Source organism: Astyanax mexicanus, chromosome 19 (assembly GCF_023375975.1).
Source record: "Astyanax mexicanus isolate ESR-SI-001 chromosome 19, AstMex3_surface, whole genome shotgun sequence".
NCBI classification, from domain to species: domain Eukaryota; kingdom Metazoa; phylum Chordata; class Actinopteri; order Characiformes; family Acestrorhamphidae; genus Astyanax; species Astyanax mexicanus.
Genome location: NC_064426.1, coordinates 17,394,564 through 17,412,156, shown reverse-complemented (window position 1 = coordinate 17,412,156; position 17,593 = coordinate 17,394,564). Strand labels below are relative to the sequence as shown.

At 38.6% G+C, this 17,593-nt stretch overlaps 2 protein-coding genes across 2 annotated transcripts; both read left to right on the top strand.

The window, feature by feature from the left end:
- Window positions 1-211: 211 nt before the first annotated feature.
- LOC125784388 (serine/threonine-protein kinase pim-2-like) lies at window positions 212-2,690 on the top strand. The gene is made up of 3 exons (XM_049467861.1): window positions 212-1,544; window positions 1,760-2,135; window positions 2,255-2,690. Exons 1-3 carry the CDS (start codon window positions 1,497-1,499, stop codon window positions 2,323-2,325), a joined length of 495 nt encoding a protein of 164 aa, XP_049323818.1. The 5' UTR covers window positions 212-1,496; the 3' UTR covers window positions 2,326-2,690.
- Window positions 2,691-5,877: 3,187 nt separating this feature from the next.
- On the top strand, window positions 5,878-16,512 carry rundc1 (RUN domain containing 1). Its single transcript, XM_007238974.4, has 5 exons — window positions 5,878-6,675; window positions 11,517-11,675; window positions 13,376-13,574; window positions 13,825-13,920; window positions 14,302-16,512. Exons 1-5 carry the CDS (start codon window positions 6,289-6,291, stop codon window positions 15,171-15,173), a joined length of 1,713 nt encoding a protein of 570 aa, XP_007239036.3. The 5' UTR covers window positions 5,878-6,288; the 3' UTR covers window positions 15,174-16,512.
- Window positions 16,513-17,593: the final 1,081 nt, after the last annotated feature.

Here is a 17,593-nt window from a genome sequence, read left to right as displayed (position 1 = left end):
AATAAGTGCAAACCTATGGTTTCTGTTTTTTTTCTCCTAAATCTCTTGTAATTTAACTATGCATAACCATAACCAGTCATATTAAGACTATGCTTGAAGTGCAAACAGAGACAGAACTTTTTTTTTAATACAGTACAGAGTACAGAGTACATACTCTATCGCTATCACTACTGTGTTGCCAGATCCCTCTTAAAAAGTCTTAAAAACACTTAACTGTTTTTTGCCCCGCGAGACAGGTTTAAGCCTGACGAGAAATATTGTCCGTTTTAATCTCGCGAGATCTCGTGCCACACCCCTACTGTATACTATATTATATTATAATATAAGGACTCTCATGGGTTCATAAAACGCTGCTCGTGTGGGCGAAGATATTTTTAAAAACGGAAAAGATAGTTTAAATATCCGGCTTCGTGTGGACGGGGCCTAAAACTGGTGCAAACGCGGACTGATTCACTGAAAGCACCATGCTTTTCAGCACCATGCTTTTCCGAATGGAACTGGTTTAAGAACCAGAGTTTTTTTTGGTGGAAAAGCACTCTGCCTCCTCTTTTTTCTTTAATCACTTGTGCTGCCATCTTGCCAGTGATCCTCAGCCTATGTTTTGAGTGTGCCTCAGTGAGTGTGTGAAAAATCTCCGTTTAAAGGGTCATGTACCCCTAACACCTCGCCCTCCAACCTAACAAGAATTACGACACCGTACTGCTAATTGTGCACGAGCAAAAGGGGAGTAGAAGGGTAGGACCAATAGGTGAAATGGGAATGGCCACAGATATAGGCAAAACAAACACAGCTAGTGTAACGACCACTGTTTGGCCAGTAAATGAGTCTCAAACCAGTGCTGCTTTCCACTCTTTTTTATTCTGAAACAGATTAAACCAAATAAATTTTCACATCTTGCAATACGGCTGCAGGTATAACACACATCCATCTCAGAGCTCTCACTGATCTGAGTGTAAAAGAGTATTTTTCACACATGTAACTTACATGATCGTATAGCTTGTTTTTCTCATTAAAATATATAAAAAAATTACAGAGGAAAGCAATTTTTTTGTCCTATTACACAACAGGATTAGAAATTAATTCATAACATATTCAGAAATATTTGTAGAGCATTTTTGGAGGGAAAAACTAGGGAGCAACATACCTGAAACAGATTAAACGAAATAAATCTTCACATCTTGCAATGCACAGCTGCAGGTATAACACACTGAGTTTGTAAAAAAATAAAAAATAAAAGGAAATTAGCTTAATTCACATTTTACTAATGAAAGCATGAGTTAAATAACACGGCTTGCACGAGCACGTGTCTAGACTATAATTTGATAAGGTTAGCATTTCTTATCAAAACTATATAATGAATAGAGCACTAGATATTTTTATAAAGTTATAAAACAATATTTTTTAAGTTTTTAACTAGATATAGATTAAAATATATATATTTTAGAGAGGAACTGCAGCAGCTATGCACCATCCATCTCAGAGTTCTCACTGATCTGATGGAGGTACGGGAGCAGCAGAGGGACACAGCCTGCAGGGACGTCAAAGTGAGAAATAAAAAGTTCCCGAAAATGTTTTTAACCTTTTTACAAAAATATAAACTTTTACAATTTGTTTTTTTATAATAATAGAGTAATATTGGTGAAACTCATTAATTATATTACATTAGCAGTAATGCATAATAGTCCTAAAGTCGTAAACTTGATTTGTTCTTCTCTGCATTTACTATTTAACAAATCATGAATTTCATGTGTTTCTGCAGTCTGTTGATTCCAGGTCAATTCCAATCGACGTGGCCCTGATTCAAAAGATGAGTGAACCACCAGTTAAAAACATCTTACAACTCATCCAGTGGTTCGATGAGCCAGAGCGCTATATTGTGGTCATGGAGCTCTTTCGTCCTTGTATGGACTTGTTTGACTTTGTGTACAGGGATCGAGGTTTCCTCAGTGAAGACATGGCCAGACATATAATGGTTCAGGCAATAGAGGCAGCAACTGAGTGCCACAAGCGAGGTGTCCTCCACAGGGACATAAAATTGGAGAACTTCTTGATCAATACGTACACTTTTGAGATCAAGATGATCGACTTCGGCTGTGGTGACTTCTTTACAGAACGTGAATTTAATCATTATATAGGTAAGATTGAGTCTTGGGCCCTCAACCCACTACAACAATCAAACATGTAGCTTTTAGTTTTTAGTGAAGTTCTCTGCTAAGCTCTGCTTGTTTTTCTTCTTCCTTTATTACATTCTCAGGCACCAAAAAATTCTGCCCTCCAGAGTTCCTTCTGTCTGGGAGCTATCACGCCACTCCTATAACAGTGTAGTCTTTAGGTGTGTTTTTGTTCTTTATGGTCAATGGATTCGACCCCTTTACAACCAGGCAAGAAATCATTGACGTAAATCTTCACTTCAAAGATGACCTATCCAATGGTAAGAAAAAGAAGACCCTGATAAATGAGACAGCAGTCAAACAGACACTTGGTCTTAGCTTTAACCTTGTAATTAAGTGCAGAGAAGCAAAATTCACAAGTCTGTAGTTTGTTATAAATATGCAGAGTTAATATTGAGGGATGTTTAAACCAGCTGCTCTGAAGTGTAAAATTCAAAATAATGTATTTTTGATGATAGTCTTTTTGAAATGTAGAAAACATGAGAATAAAAGATAACTTTGAGTGTTACATGCAAAACATATTCAATCTCTAGTTGTATCCAAAAATGACAATCATATAAATTAGAAGAGAGGCCTGGATACCTTTCTACTGGGTGCTATACTGCTGGACTTACTGCTCAGCTGCTGGGTGTTGGCAAGAACACACAGCAAATCCAACCAGAAAACAAACCACCACATAAACCGGCTAAAACATCAACTGGCCTATCCTGAATAACCCGGCAATTTGGAGCACATGATAAAGTATCCGGCATTTCAACTGGTACATGATAAAGCAATTGACACAGCATCAGGCACACTCTAAAGCTGCCGAACTTGAATTGGCACATTCTGAAGCAGCTGGTACACCAACCAGCAAATCCTACAGCAGCCAGCACATCATCCGGCAAATCTACCCTAAAGCAGAGGGCACACCAACTGGCAAATTGTAAAGCAACTGGATTACCACACATCACATTTTAAATATCCGGCACATTTTCTGGCACAGAATTGGTCACATTCTAAAGCAGCTGGCATACTCTCAAACACATCCTATATTAGCTAGTAAATTGACTGGCACAAATATAAGATTATAATAATCTAGCAAACCAAACAAGTACAACTTTATAGCTGCCAGCACACCATTCGACACATCTGGAATACCAGCAGACCCGCTGGCACACTATCCAACATTACATAATTTGCCTGAAAACACGCAATGGTTCTAAACAAGGTTCATTTTATCAGAAAAATCGAAATGAGAAAAAGACTGCCTACAGCTACTCAATTTACCCTGATATATAATTCAGCTGAATCCACTTCCAATTTCTCCTGAAATAAACTGTCTATATAAACTGAATACACAAGTTTTTTATGGGGCTAGTTATACAGAGAGCCTATGCTAACCATACACTAGACGACTTTGAAAAGACTGTAAAAAAAGACTTTTAACAGACTAAAGTCTGACACCCTCTCACATCAAGACAAGTCACAGACTTTTTGGTCACAGGCTACGACTGGGGATCTTTTGAGGGTCACTATTTGTAAGACTGGAACTAGATTCTTTCTGAGATTATTTCCCATCATGTTTATGGTTGGAGCTTTACAGGAAGAGAAGCTGTTTAATAGTGTAGCAGATATAGAAGCACATTTTGGCCACAGCTGCCTTTTAAACCGAGCCATTGCCGGAGTCTAATCCATGATCAGTTACGCAAATGTTCCCGTGCTTGCCTTGTGGCTTCCCATAGCTCTCCTATTGGTTGTTGACATTGTTCACGTTACAATTTAATTGAAGCAAATTTCAAGACTTACGATAATATTAAACATAAAAAGCATTAAAAAGTCTGGTTTATTAAAATGAGCAACTTGACAAATCTAGTCTTACTGGTTGCCCAGGATGGTCAGTAATTCTCTTCAATTGGTTTGGTCATGCTGGACCTGGTTTTCTACCAGCTTGATCATACTGGCTGATTAACCTGGTTAACCTGAAAATAAACCTTGAAATAAAACATACTTATGCTGCTTGAGAGCAAGACTGGTCAATCAGCGAAACCAGTTTGTCAATTTTTTTTAAGTAGTGATATAGTCCCGTGAAACAACTTGTTACCAGCCTGTCCCCACTTAAAAGTATATTAAATGATTTGTGAAACAGAATCATGTTACATAATCCCTGCACATGTTTGTTCAAGGACACTATAAGAAAGTCCCTGCTGCCTCGGTTACTATTCACACAGTACAATGCCTCACCTGTGCCCCGGGTGTGACGTTTAAGATAAAGAAAGAAAGGTAAACAAAACAGATGCCAAGCATGCCTTGTGATCTGACTCAGTAATTCCAGCTCCAGTTCTGTAGACCACCTGCTCTACCAAGGCCATGGTTCCCTGCATCTCAGTGGTTTTTAGATAACAGTTCATGTCTAGCCAGCATGTGAACTCTCATTTTTTTGTTAATGTAATGAAGCATAAAAAACATACAAGTGTAAAAATCTAAGAGATTTTGGCAAGAATCAAACTGTGCTGGTTCAATGTCTGGTTCAGAACATCTCCAAATCATCAGGCAGTACTTGTGGGGTGATCGGTATGCAATGGAATCTATCAAAAGTGCTTCAAGGAAAGAACAACTAGTGATGGACCCCCAAGGCTCACTGCTGTGATCCATGGAGATCCCAGCTTTAAACCCTCTTTTTTAATTAACAGATTAATTTAAACAATAGATCTAATGAAACTAATACAAATAAATAAAATAAATGTAATTAAATCAATGCATTTTAAAGTAGCACGGCCAGTGTCAGTCAATTGTAGCGGGGCGCAGGGCGGCCAGCAAGCGCTGCTTGTTACTTTTCCAGCATTCAATAAATACTTCTTCAATTATTGGTTTGAAATATGGTTCATGGCGATGATTAAAACAACAATCATTGGCCAATACTGATATGAATCCAATATCTTTGTGCACCTCTAATATAGATTACATTATGTAATTTGAGGTTGGGCTAATCTCACTGTATATTTGTGAAACAGTTGTCTACAAAGACAAATGCACAATAGGAATTAACCATCTAGATTAACTCTAGACAAATAAACTGGAGGATTCTTTGTGTACTTTGTTTTGTGTTAACACTGGAGCTCTGTTACTAAAGGCCTGCTGATTCACCACATTCAGCACTAGCTCGTGATGAATACAGAAATAAATATATATTATTGTAACCTAAAAGAGCCCTGGTGACATATGTTTCACAGACAGCACTTACAGCAATGTCATTTTAACTCATGAACTCTCTAAATGAACATAACTGAACAGCCTAAGAGAATCACAAAACAGTGTGTTAATGTCAGTTTGTTAATTTCGCTTATTTATAGAGTGTAGGTGGGTTCTGGAGATGAAACTAACTCCTTTTAAAAGAGTATTTTTTGCTTCTACAGCTCTGTTTCAACCCTTTAACCATTCAAAAGCTTTAATTAATTATTTTAGGTTCTATAATTGGTCTAATTTCTAGAACAAAATGTTAAAATAAAATTACTCTGTTATTTAAAATATTTTAATGAGCTGTTCACTGAATTTATCTGATTCAATTTTTTAATTATATTATTATTAGTATTCAGAAAAGGCTCTGGGTATTATGGGTTAACATAAAATGACCTAATCCACTCTGTATTATTATTATAATGAAGCAATTCAAATGAATAAACAGTGGGACACGAGTATCATCATTATCCTCGCTTGTGAATGAAATACACCCACTGCACTCTCCCTTCTATTATGGGTTGTGCGTAAACCAACGTCATCACGTCCGCTCCAATCCCGGTCGGCGGACGTCATCACGCTGATTTGTACAGTATGCGGATGGGCCGCAGCCCGTTAGTTAAGCTGTTAAAGCTGGAGCGCGTTTAGTAGCTACAGATCTGCGCTTTACGGCTGTTTCTGTTTGTTAACGTTTCTCTCTTTATCGCTACGTCGCTCTTCTTTACCGAGAGCAGCTGATCCGCGGCGGAGGAGGAGGGAGCTGCTGAAAGCTGGGAGATGGCCTCCAGCCTGCTGCGATAAGGACATTTTAAAAGAATAAAACAAAGCAACAGACGCTCCACTGCCGTTTACCGTTCATATTTATTTTATTAACCGAGGTAAAACAAACCACCGAGCCAATATGTCAACCGAGGATCTGTCCACCTCGGACAGCGAGGCTACAGGGGCCGTGGCCGGGGAGCGCTGGGCGCCGGTGGGAGCCGTGGCGAACCCCGAGGAGGAGCAGTGGAGCCCGGGGAGGAGGAGCGGGGCAGAGCCGCTGGACTCGTTGGCTCTTCAGCCCGGCTCTCCGGGCTCCAAGCTCCAGCGGCTCGAGGAGGATCACGAGCAGCTGCGCGCGGCGCTGCTGGCCGTCAGCTCGCACTTCGCGCAGGTGCAGTTTCGCCTGCAGCAGGTGGCGCGCGCGCCGGCGGACGAACGGGAGCGCACGCGGATGCTGGAGGAGCTCGAGGAGTTCGCGTTCCGAGGATGCCCGCACGTGCTCGGGCTGAGGGGGCAGGAGAACCCGGTGAGTGTCAAAGAGGAAACTGCTGCTGGAGGTGGTGATGCTGGTGTTGTTGTTGCCGTTAGTGTTTCTGCCCCACACGTCCTCTTTAAAGCAATATACACCACCACCACAACAAGAACAACACAGTGCAGTGAACTGTGCCCTGCAGTATATCCAGACTGTATAGACCAGGGGTCTCAAACTCATTTTTGCCGAGGGCCACATTGGCATATTGGCTGTCCTCTGAGGGCCAGATGTAACTTATAAATATAAGAAAATGTAACCAGATGTAATACAAAATGAATGTAATTACTTCTTAATGTTAAATAACTCTCAATATACTATTTATTCAATCAAATATTACAGTTGCATGGAAAAATGGTTGCTTGTTGCTCTATTAACATAAATCCTTTTAATTTATAAGTTATATTAACTTTGATCAAAACGTTTGATACTGAAATAAGGCTTAATAAATATAAAATCAAAAATTGTGAGCTGTGACAGATTTAGCATTTCCTCAGATTTAGCAGTTCCTCATCCAACCACTAGTCGGAGCTGCAGCTGCAGCACCACAAGCCCGCAGTCTTTGCTTAGTCAGAGCTACAGCCCAGCCACGGGCTACAGGGCTCAGCTGAGCCAGTCTGGAGCGTTTTTAAAAATTTGTAAGTTCTTCTGTGTATGAAATAAAATAACCCCACTAACCGGATAATACAGCTCTCTACAGTTCATCTTTCAGCCCAAGCAGCTAACAGCAGCAGTTTAGAGCAGCGTCACGGAGTCACTGCTCGGATTACATTAAAAACAGGTCAGTTAGCGCGCTGCTAACCTCAGGATGTTTATAACTAACGTTACGGAGTTTAGTGGACACACCACGGCTGCAAGGTTAGACTGTTGAAGGCTACTGAAGACTACTAAAGCAGGCAACGCAGCGTAAGCAAAAAAAAACAAAAACCACACACACACACCAAAATACAAGTTAAGATAAAATATGAAATATGAAAAGCAATTTAATTATTTAATAAAGCATAAATAATTAAATTGAATTGCGGGCCAGATGTATGTTTATTTTGTTAACCCGTGAGGGGCCGTATGAAACCGCGTCGCGGGCCGCATGTGGCCCGCGGGCCGCTACTTTGAGACCCCTGGTATAGACCTTTATCTGTTTCTTTGCATTCCTTATTATCCTTCTTTCACCCTGTCCCTCAATGCTCAGAACCCCAGAGGAAACAGCAGTGCTGCTGGAGTTTTTAAACACTCTCTCTGTGTAAGAAGCAGGATGCACGTGCAAGGTGGTTGTATTATTTAAGCCCTATCAAAATCAAACAACACCAAGAACAGAAAACAAACAGATTACATATTTACTCACTAAATATCAGTACTTTCCATGTTAAAACAACATCTAAACATTTAAGTGTCTTTTAAATCTCATGTTAAGCTGTTTCGAATGTTTTTAGAAATGGCAGAAATAATTGTTGACTAATTGACTAATTGAAAAATTGTTATAATTATCATATTAGTTGACTTCCAAAATAATCATTAGTTGCAGCCCTAGATAAGACATGAGACATAAGACATAAGACAAGAGCAGAGACTGGACAGTGGGCTTAAACAGAGATTGGACAAATAGAACGGACCCAGACAGCGGGCACATACTGGGACTGGACAGGGGGCTAAATAGAGGGCTGAATAGGCAGCTGGGCACTGGACATGAGTTGGTCATGCTTTACAGTATATAACGATCCAGAGTATGCAAGTGCAAGTTTTATTAGTAGCCATATCAAAATTAAACAAAGGAACAAATAACACTAAGAATATAAAACGTAATAAAAAGCAGAATACAGATAACAAACAATACCAAAAAATACGGAGGATCAAGCAAACCATGACAGTGGGTCAAAAAGCACGACAAACATAGGGTAAGATGTAATACTGTCTACATACAGTACAAATCAAACGTTTAGACACACCTCCTCATTTAATGTTTTTCTTTATTTATGTATTTAATGTATTTCCTACATTGTAAATTCGTATCAAAGACATGAAAACAAAATAAAAAACAGTTTGGCCTCCACAATTCCTTGACCTAAACCTAACTGAGATGGTTGAATTAAGATAAACATGGGTTCATCACTAAAGACCATCGGGTTCCAGTACCTAGCAGTTCAGGTTTCTCGTTTACGACCCATTACAAGAGATCTGAATGACCCTTCTTTTCTTAGCCCAATGATGCACACCCTTTCAATGTCTGTCATCTAGGCAAAATATCTTAAGGAGCATTTTAGAGGGAGTGATCTCTTACCAAGAGGCCCTCTACTCTAAAGTAGACTCTTTAAGAGGTTTTTATGTCCTCTGTTGCCAGACTCAGACCACACATTTAATCATTTAAATATCAGCTTGAGACATAACTCTATGCTGAGTTTTGCATTAATTAGGGTGCAGTATTGTTGCCTTTTATTTTGCCTTCCCTTTACAGCCTAGCTCTTTTACCCTTACCTGTTATATATATCCTATTTGATTTATTTATTTCTCAGGTTAATTGGATTAAACAGTAAATAAAGTTAAATAATGTTCAGTAAATGTGGGGTGTTTCCACAATTACATAAATGCATTTTATTTTTATGTAGTTTTAATAACAGTTAGACATAAAAGCACTGAGCACAATCAGAGGAACTGTAAGCCTCTGTTTTGGAGTCTGTTATTTAATGATTTTTCAAGATGTGTTATCAGGACAGATCCAGACTAAACAGCTACATCTAGGCTTATACTTCCATCATTTGCTGCTCACAGGGTTTAAAATAGAGAGGACTCTTATCAAGTACCTTGATCTGATCTCAAACCAAATGGAATGTCACGGAAGTATGTTCCACTTTTGATCACTGCAGTTGTGTAGGCAGAATTGTGCCAGTATTAGATCTCACTAATGAACATAGTGATAGATGGACTTTATAACAGTGCCCAGAATCTGCCCTCGCCCTTCAACAGTTCCGTTCTGCTGTTTGTGTCCATTGAACCTGGCCCATTACCAGAAACCTGATGTTAAGATCTTCTTTCTTGTTCCTTTTTTCTCACATGCTTTGCATATAGGAGGAGATGGTAAGTACTAACAGCAAAAGCTTCATGCTGTCACTATATTCTTAAGGCATGGTTTTTAGTATTTCTCCTGTTGTCCTGTTGTGGGTTTTGTGTGTGTGTGTGTTAACCCTTTAAAAGCTAATACAGTGGACATGGATTAAGCCTAAATACCCTGTATTGTAAGTGATGGGACACACCTCTTACAGCTCACTGAACTCCAGCCTAATACTGTTATAGGATGCTATTACTGCAGCAAGTCAGTTTGTGAAATATCTTCCCTTCTACATATTCCTCTATCGTTTGTGAGGTATCATTATTGAAAAGTGGAAGTGTTTAGGTACCACAGCAGTTCAGCCACAAAGTGTCAGACCACGTAACCCTGAAGAGTTGCACTACTGCTGTTAGAGCTACATAAGGGGGGACCCACTCCTTTGGATTTAGAATAGGATGTTATAAAAGCTTCTGTTGGTGTTCCCCAGTGTATGTCTAATCTCAGTAATAAACTTTTTTTAATTTATATATTTTTTTAGTAACAACACCAAAGGACCAAGAAAATAAGAGACAGATCGTTTAAAAATGCATACAAAACAAAAAGTATTTTGAATATTAGTAATAATAGGTAAAACATGGAGGCCCTTTTTGGTTTTGTCTTAGTGATGAGTTACATCAGTCCTCTTCAGTGAATACAAAATAATAACGTTCTTATAATAACCATTGGTTCACTTAACAAATGATTTTTTTTAGTAGTTCTTCAGCCCTCAAAATCTTCATATATGTTAAAAATAAATTGTGTGCGTGCTGAAGAGATTTTTAAATTAAAGCAGATGCAATAAATTATCAAAGAGCTTTTTATAGGAAAAGTGATGTTATGATTAAACCATGATAAATTATATTACAGAGTAAATAATTTTATTTAATTCCAGAAGATCCAGAATAATTCATAGTAGATAATAAATGGTCCTTAAAAATATATTTTTGTATTGTTTAAATGTTGTGTCTTATATTTGTATTCGTTTCATAGCTTTTATACTGGTTTAAATTGATTGTAACAACAAAAAAAAAATTGCCAACCCAAACATCAGCAACCACACAGTCATGTGTGATGTAATTATCTGTTATATATTTTTTACTAGTGAAATTTAAATCTTTATAGCACCGCAGAATAAAGGTCTGTAATTGTGTGGGAAATTTGTTGAAATATAATGTTTTAGTGAATTGATATATTTAAAATTTCCAATCTCAGTCGTGCAGCTTACTATCAGCTGCCAGAGCCCTGAGGAAGCACAATTGGCTTTACTCTCTCTGGATAAGTAAATGGTGCTCTTTCCCCACATCACTCCAAAGGGTGATGTTGATCAGCACAAGGCGTCTGTGAGCTGATGTATCGGAACCAAGTTACTGTTCTTTCCTCCGAGCATACTGGCTATTCAGCAATGTTCAAAAAGAGGTGGTGGCTGACTTCACATGTATCGGAGGAGGCATGCGCTAGTCCTTATCCTCCTTGTTTTTTGGCATCACTAGTAATAGGGGATACACAGCTGACTAGCAGCGGAATAGTTGGGACAATCGGCCTAGCTAAATTGGTAAATTGGAAATATGGGAGACAATTAGAAATAAATCTTAAAAAAAGCATTAGGCTGCACAACCTGATAAGTTTGAAGTTAGTTATATGCCTAAAATAGTTTTTATTTTGATGCACCTACATTTATGTTAAAAATAAAAACTGAGCAGATTAAAGCGTTCACCTCACCATCCCACCTCTGACTGTGTCTGTCTGTGTATTTGAACAGAGTGAGAGGGAGAAGCGTGAGCGTCTGGAGGCTCAGCGAGAGAAGCAGAAGGAGCTGATCTTCCAGCTGAAGACACAGCTGGATGACCTGGAGCGCTTCGCCTATCAGGAGGGCAGCTATGACTCACTGCCACAGTCTGTTGTCATGGAGAGGCAAAGGGTACACGACTACCCATCATCTCATCACATCACTGCATATTCACAACTGAAGCTGTTTATGCATCAGTTCTTCTTCACCCACAACAGAGAGATAAACAGTCACAAATTTATTCTGTCTGAATTAAAATGAATGATGCTTATTTGTAGGCCTGTCATGATAGCTACTGTTTTCGGTGATGCCCAGTAAATAAAAGTAAATAAAGTGTTATAAAAGTATAAATGTAACAATTTCAAAGATTTAGCAAATTAAAAAATATATAAGTATTATTATTTTAAAAATATATAAAAATAAGGTAACATAACAGAAATCTATCACAAAATGAAAGTTCAGCATATTTAGTCTATGCATATAAACTGCAAACAAACAATTAAAAGTGAATACAGTAAATAGTGGAACAAATAAAAAATAGGCTACTTTCAAGAATATTGCTTTTATCACAATATTACGTTTTTTCATTATTTTAAACATTTTTGCAATATTATTGTGTAGGATATGAATGCATAGAATATGATATAGCCATGTAAGAGACAATTATCTTTTAATAAAACAGTAGTTTGGGAAATACTTATTCTGTAACTGTCACAGTCCACTTCTTGTATGGAGGCACTGTTTTGATGCAGTGTGATCACGCAACAGGCAAAAATATTGGCTAAATCATATGTTTATTTGTATGTAAACAAACACAAAACACAGTATCACAGTCAGCATAAATGACTAAGTTTTGTCTATATTGTATGTTAAATTAATGATAATGTATTTATTTTGATATGCCTACTCGTCTGTGTAACTCTGCCAATGCTGAGATTCTTATACTAAGCTCAAATATGGGAAATTCAATATATATGGCCAAATGTTTGGTGACAATTCTTCTAATTAATGCATTCTGCATTAACTGCATTAGGTTGCACCCATTGCTGACACAGATGTGCAAATTCACATATGCACACTGCTTGTCTCTGTAGAGAAGTATTAACAATAGTACTGTCTGGTGTTAGGGGTGGGCGATATGGTCCTAAAATAATATAATGTTTTTTTATTGCATTTTTGCAATAATGATACTCTTGGTGATATAACAAAAAAATGTAATCTGTTATTGCATAGGACATGATACGGCACACCCCTAACTATGATATAAAAAATACAAGAATTTCATCAGATTTGTAACAGAAGGCAATGATTCAGAATGTCATGATACTAATAACGCACTATATACATAGGATTAAAGTAAAACGAAAGATACTGTACTGATATGATCTGTCTCTAATAGATATATAATGGGAGAAGAGAACAGTCTGAATTTAGCTGAAAACAACAAAAAAATGATGTGATTAATAGGGGTGGGTATATGGCATGTCATTTCAGGGTAAAATATTGTTCACAATGTTAATAAATATTAGCGATATTGTTGCCCACAATACCATATGGCACACCCCTATCTGGAGTAGATTAAAAAAACAACAACAACAAAAAAAACACATTAATTTTGCACCAGATCCTGTGTTCTCTGGAATGGTGGTGCTCCATTCAATGCCTTTGGGATGAGTTGGGGAGCATCCTCACAGCAGTGCTCCAAAATCTATAAGAGCATCTTCCATGGACAGTAGAGACAGTTACTCCAACCAAAACAGCATAAACTATTTTTAATGCCATTAATTTAAGAAGAAACAATAAGCAGTAGCATATCTGTACTGCTCTTCCAGGTGATCATCGACGAGCTGATTAAGAAGCTGGACGTAAATCTAAACGAGGACATCGGGAAGCTGACCCCAGAGGAGCTGCGGCAAAGAGTAGACGCAGCCATTGCCCAGATCGTCAACCCAGTCCGAGTCAAAGAGCAGCTGGTAGAGCAGCTCAAAACTCAAATCAGGGATTTGGAGATGTTCATTAACTTCATACAGGGTAAGAACCAGGGGAGAATGTGGGAAAAAAGCACATGTTCTAAACAGTTGGACACTGGTACCAAAAAAACCCAAAATAAACCACCCACTGTTGGTGGCATACTTTAAATTGCTGCTCAAAGGCTTTCCAAAAATAAAATAAAGATAAGGCGAGGATATTGAGTGATAAGAATGAGAGGATTTGTGTTTTTTTTTTTTCGTGTTGTTCGATGTTGTGATCTTATCATGATATAAAATGTTGTTTCATGCAGACGAGGTAGGGAGTCCTCTTCAGTCAGAGGGCGGGAACAGCCAGGAGGCTCATACATCAGGCCCTAAACCTCAAACTCAAGGGGGCATGAAGCAAGGTCAGTTTTAATCATGTGTTCAGCATTTTACTCTGTGTAAAAAAAACTAAACATAAATCTGTGAAAGTTTTAAGTCAATTGCAGTTTTATGCAGTTATGCAGTTATTGATTATGCAGTTATTAATTGTAACTTTGATCATATATTGCTGTAACTGCTTAGCATTGAATAATTATTTTATTATTAAATAAGTATTAATCAGTATCTAGTTTAAATTATTTAATATCTACTAATAATTATTCAGCATACACTTTTAATTGTCCACAATTACTTCTTTAGCATCTATTATAAATTATTTGATATTATTATGTGCTTATTATTATTATTATTATTATTATTATTTGCTTTAATTGTACGTTGTATTTTCCTCTCTGCTCCTGCAGTTGACCCTGAGCAGGCCCAGCGTCTGCGTGAGACGGGTCTTCAGCTGATCCAGAGGGCTCTGGCCGTGCTGCAGATCTTTGCCCTGAGTCAGTTCGGCTGCAGCGCCGGCCGCGTGCCCCAGAGTGTGTGGCCCCAGGGGGACGGGGCTCAAGAATATGGGCCGTTACTGCAGAAGCTGGAGGTTGCAGTTGAGCGGGTGCGTGTGCAGGCATCTCGCAGGCAGCCGGCTGGTCAGGAGGAGCACGTGGTCAGTTACACCTCCAGTCTGTGTCTGGGTGGTCCCGGAGACGAGCTCACAGCTTTGGTGAGGAAGGACCTGGCCTTGGCTCTGCGGGACCTTTTGGCCCACGGTCTTTACACTCCCTCGCAGGGCATGAGCCTCGTTCTGGCACCTATTTCCTGTTTGCTGCCATTTAGCCCCTCCCCACAAACCCTGCACCCCTGGGAGCTGTTCGTGAAGTATTATCACTCCAAAAACGGCCAGGCGTTCGTGGAGTCTCCAGCCCGCCAGCTGTCGCAGTCTTTCAGCCTGCCACTAGGGCGCAGCAAGGTGACCATAACACCAAAGCATTCGCTGCTCTGGGCCATTCACAGCGTCCTGCATGAGCATGACCGTTACAAGCGCAGCGCTGACTCCGAATTCAAGGCTTTAGTGTGCATGGCGCTCAATGAGCAGAGGCTGGTGTCCTGGGTCAACCTGCTGTGCAAGTCCGGCACCCTGATTCACTCCCACTACCAGCCCTGGAGCTACATGGCCCAGACGGGCTTTGAGGGAGCGCTGAGGATACTGGGACGCCTCAGCCACCTCAAGTTCAACCTCCCTGTGGACCTGGCCGTGAGGCAGCTCAAGAACATCAAGGATGCTTTCTGATCTTCTGTTGTGACCAATTTGAATGTAGCTTTGGGGTTGTGGCTTTTTAACCCGAGAGCCAGGCAGGATGTTTACCTTCTTTGTTTCATATTCGTTCACTACTGTTGCACTATGTCAACATTTCCTTCCTTGAGAAGATATTTACATGTCCTTCAACCTGTTCTTCTAGGTCGATGTATTTCAGAACTGCACCGGGCTCCACCCACAAGTGTGTTCTTTAGTGGCTACTGTTGGAATGGTGAGAAAGCTTTACAGAATATTGGGGAAAAACTACTCCAGTCAACATTGCCTATATTTGATTAAAATATTAATGAGAGACTTTAGCTCTGCCTCAGTGTATAGCACAATACCTACAGTTAGAGTGTTATTAATATACAGCTCTGGGGAAAAAATAAGAGACCACTTAAAATGATGAGTTTCTTTGATCTTACCAATTTGAAAACCTCTGGAATGTAATCAAGAGGAAGATGGATGATCACAAACCATCAAACCATACTGAACTGCTTGAATTATTTTGCACAAGGAACGGCATAAAGTTATCCAAAAGCAGTGTGTAAGACTGGTGGAGGAGAACATGCCAAGATGCATGAAAACCAGGGTTTTTCCACCGAATATTTATTTCTGAACTCTTAAAACTTTTTAAATATAAACTTGTTTTCTTTGCATTATGTGACGTCTAAAAGCTCTGAAAGCTTTTACCATTTCTCATTTTCTGCAAATAAATGCTCTAAATGACAATATTTTTATTTGGAATTTGGGAGAAATGTTGTTCGTAGTTTATAGAATAAAACAACAATGTTCATTTTACTCAAATATATACCTATAAATAGCAAAATCAGAGAAACTGATTCTGGTCTCTTATTTTTTCCAGAGCTGTATATATCCACCCCAATGAGAAACTGTAGCTCTGTCTCAAAATATCTATATTTTTTAAGTTTTTTTTTTCTCCAGCATTCTGTAAAGTTGGCCCACCCTCACCAAAGTAGCAGTTTAGGAACAGACCTATGGGAGGAGCTTGGATTGGGGAGGAGTTCTCATTTTGTCACTGTTTCACAAAAGGGTTTCAGAATAGGAAACCTGGCGAGTAACCTAAAGCACTTTTAATATAGTTATCACTTTTATTGCAATCTTGTATTAGCATTCAAATCCCCAAGCTGTAAGAAGGATGAAAGAGGTTAAAAACTGACTATGCTGCATTAAATGATACCTCAAGTGGATTTGACACTAAGCTTTAGAGCAGTGTTTCTCAGTTCTGGTCCTGGCACCTACCTGCCCTGCACATCTTTAAAGATTCCCTGCTTTAACACACCCCATGCAAGTCTGAGAGGACTTGTTAATCAGCTGAGAAACACTGCCCAAAGCACCTATTATTTATTTTGTCAAATGGCTGGAGATTTTGTTTTGTTATAGAAGTTGTTGTATGCCTATTTTAAATGCTGTTACCAAAACCAGACATGCAGAGGTGCATGATTAAGCATTTTGATGCAAGTACATTATAGGGACATAATATTTGTGTCCTACAACCACATAAGAAAGCATAAGAAACACTACACTTTAATACTACAGCTGCAACACCACATACTTAAATTGTAGCATGATCATATGAATGCTCATTACATGACTTTTTGTATACTTACAGCATTGTTTTAATAACAAGACATTGTAGCCCTAAAATAATAACTTTTTATCATTTTAGTGTACAGGCCCCAGGTGGTGCAACTGTTCAAGTGTTACCAGAGCCATTGTGGTCAGGAGTCCCAGAGAGAAAAACAGTCCTTGTACTTTCAGCGTGGGTATGTTCTCGTTTTATGAGGGCACATCTGCATTCTGGTCAAATTAACATTAATTCCTTTGTCTGATGCATCTGTAAGGTACTGTTGATCACCGTCATGAGTACTGACTCCTTTTCTAACACTGATAAGAGAAAGTTTAGTAGAGTGCTCTTTGAATATCATGAATTTCATGAATTCCAGTGTCATTTGGTATTGATGGCAAATGGGCAGTAACTAAGAACTCTATCCACGTCGCACACTTTTTTTCTGCACTGCAAACAATTTTTTTCTTATCTTAACAAATGTAATAGATTTACATATAGTCTGTATCTATTTTTGTTCTCTATGTGATTTTGTTATGCTTTGTAATTAATTTGTTTTACTTGTTCCATCTACTAATACTGCCTTATCAGCCAATAATTAATAATAAATATTAAATACAAGTAAGAATAAGTTAATAAAGGTGTTCTTAGGAAATAATACCTAAAACAAGCAATTGTACAAGACATTTTCAGTAGATAAAATTACTTAATTTAAAGTAAAACTAAGCTGGCGGTAAGTAAAATAATCTTAATATTTATACAAAACGTAAAATGTTAAAATAAGAAATATCTGATATTTAGACTAGACGGAAGGAATACTTTTTTT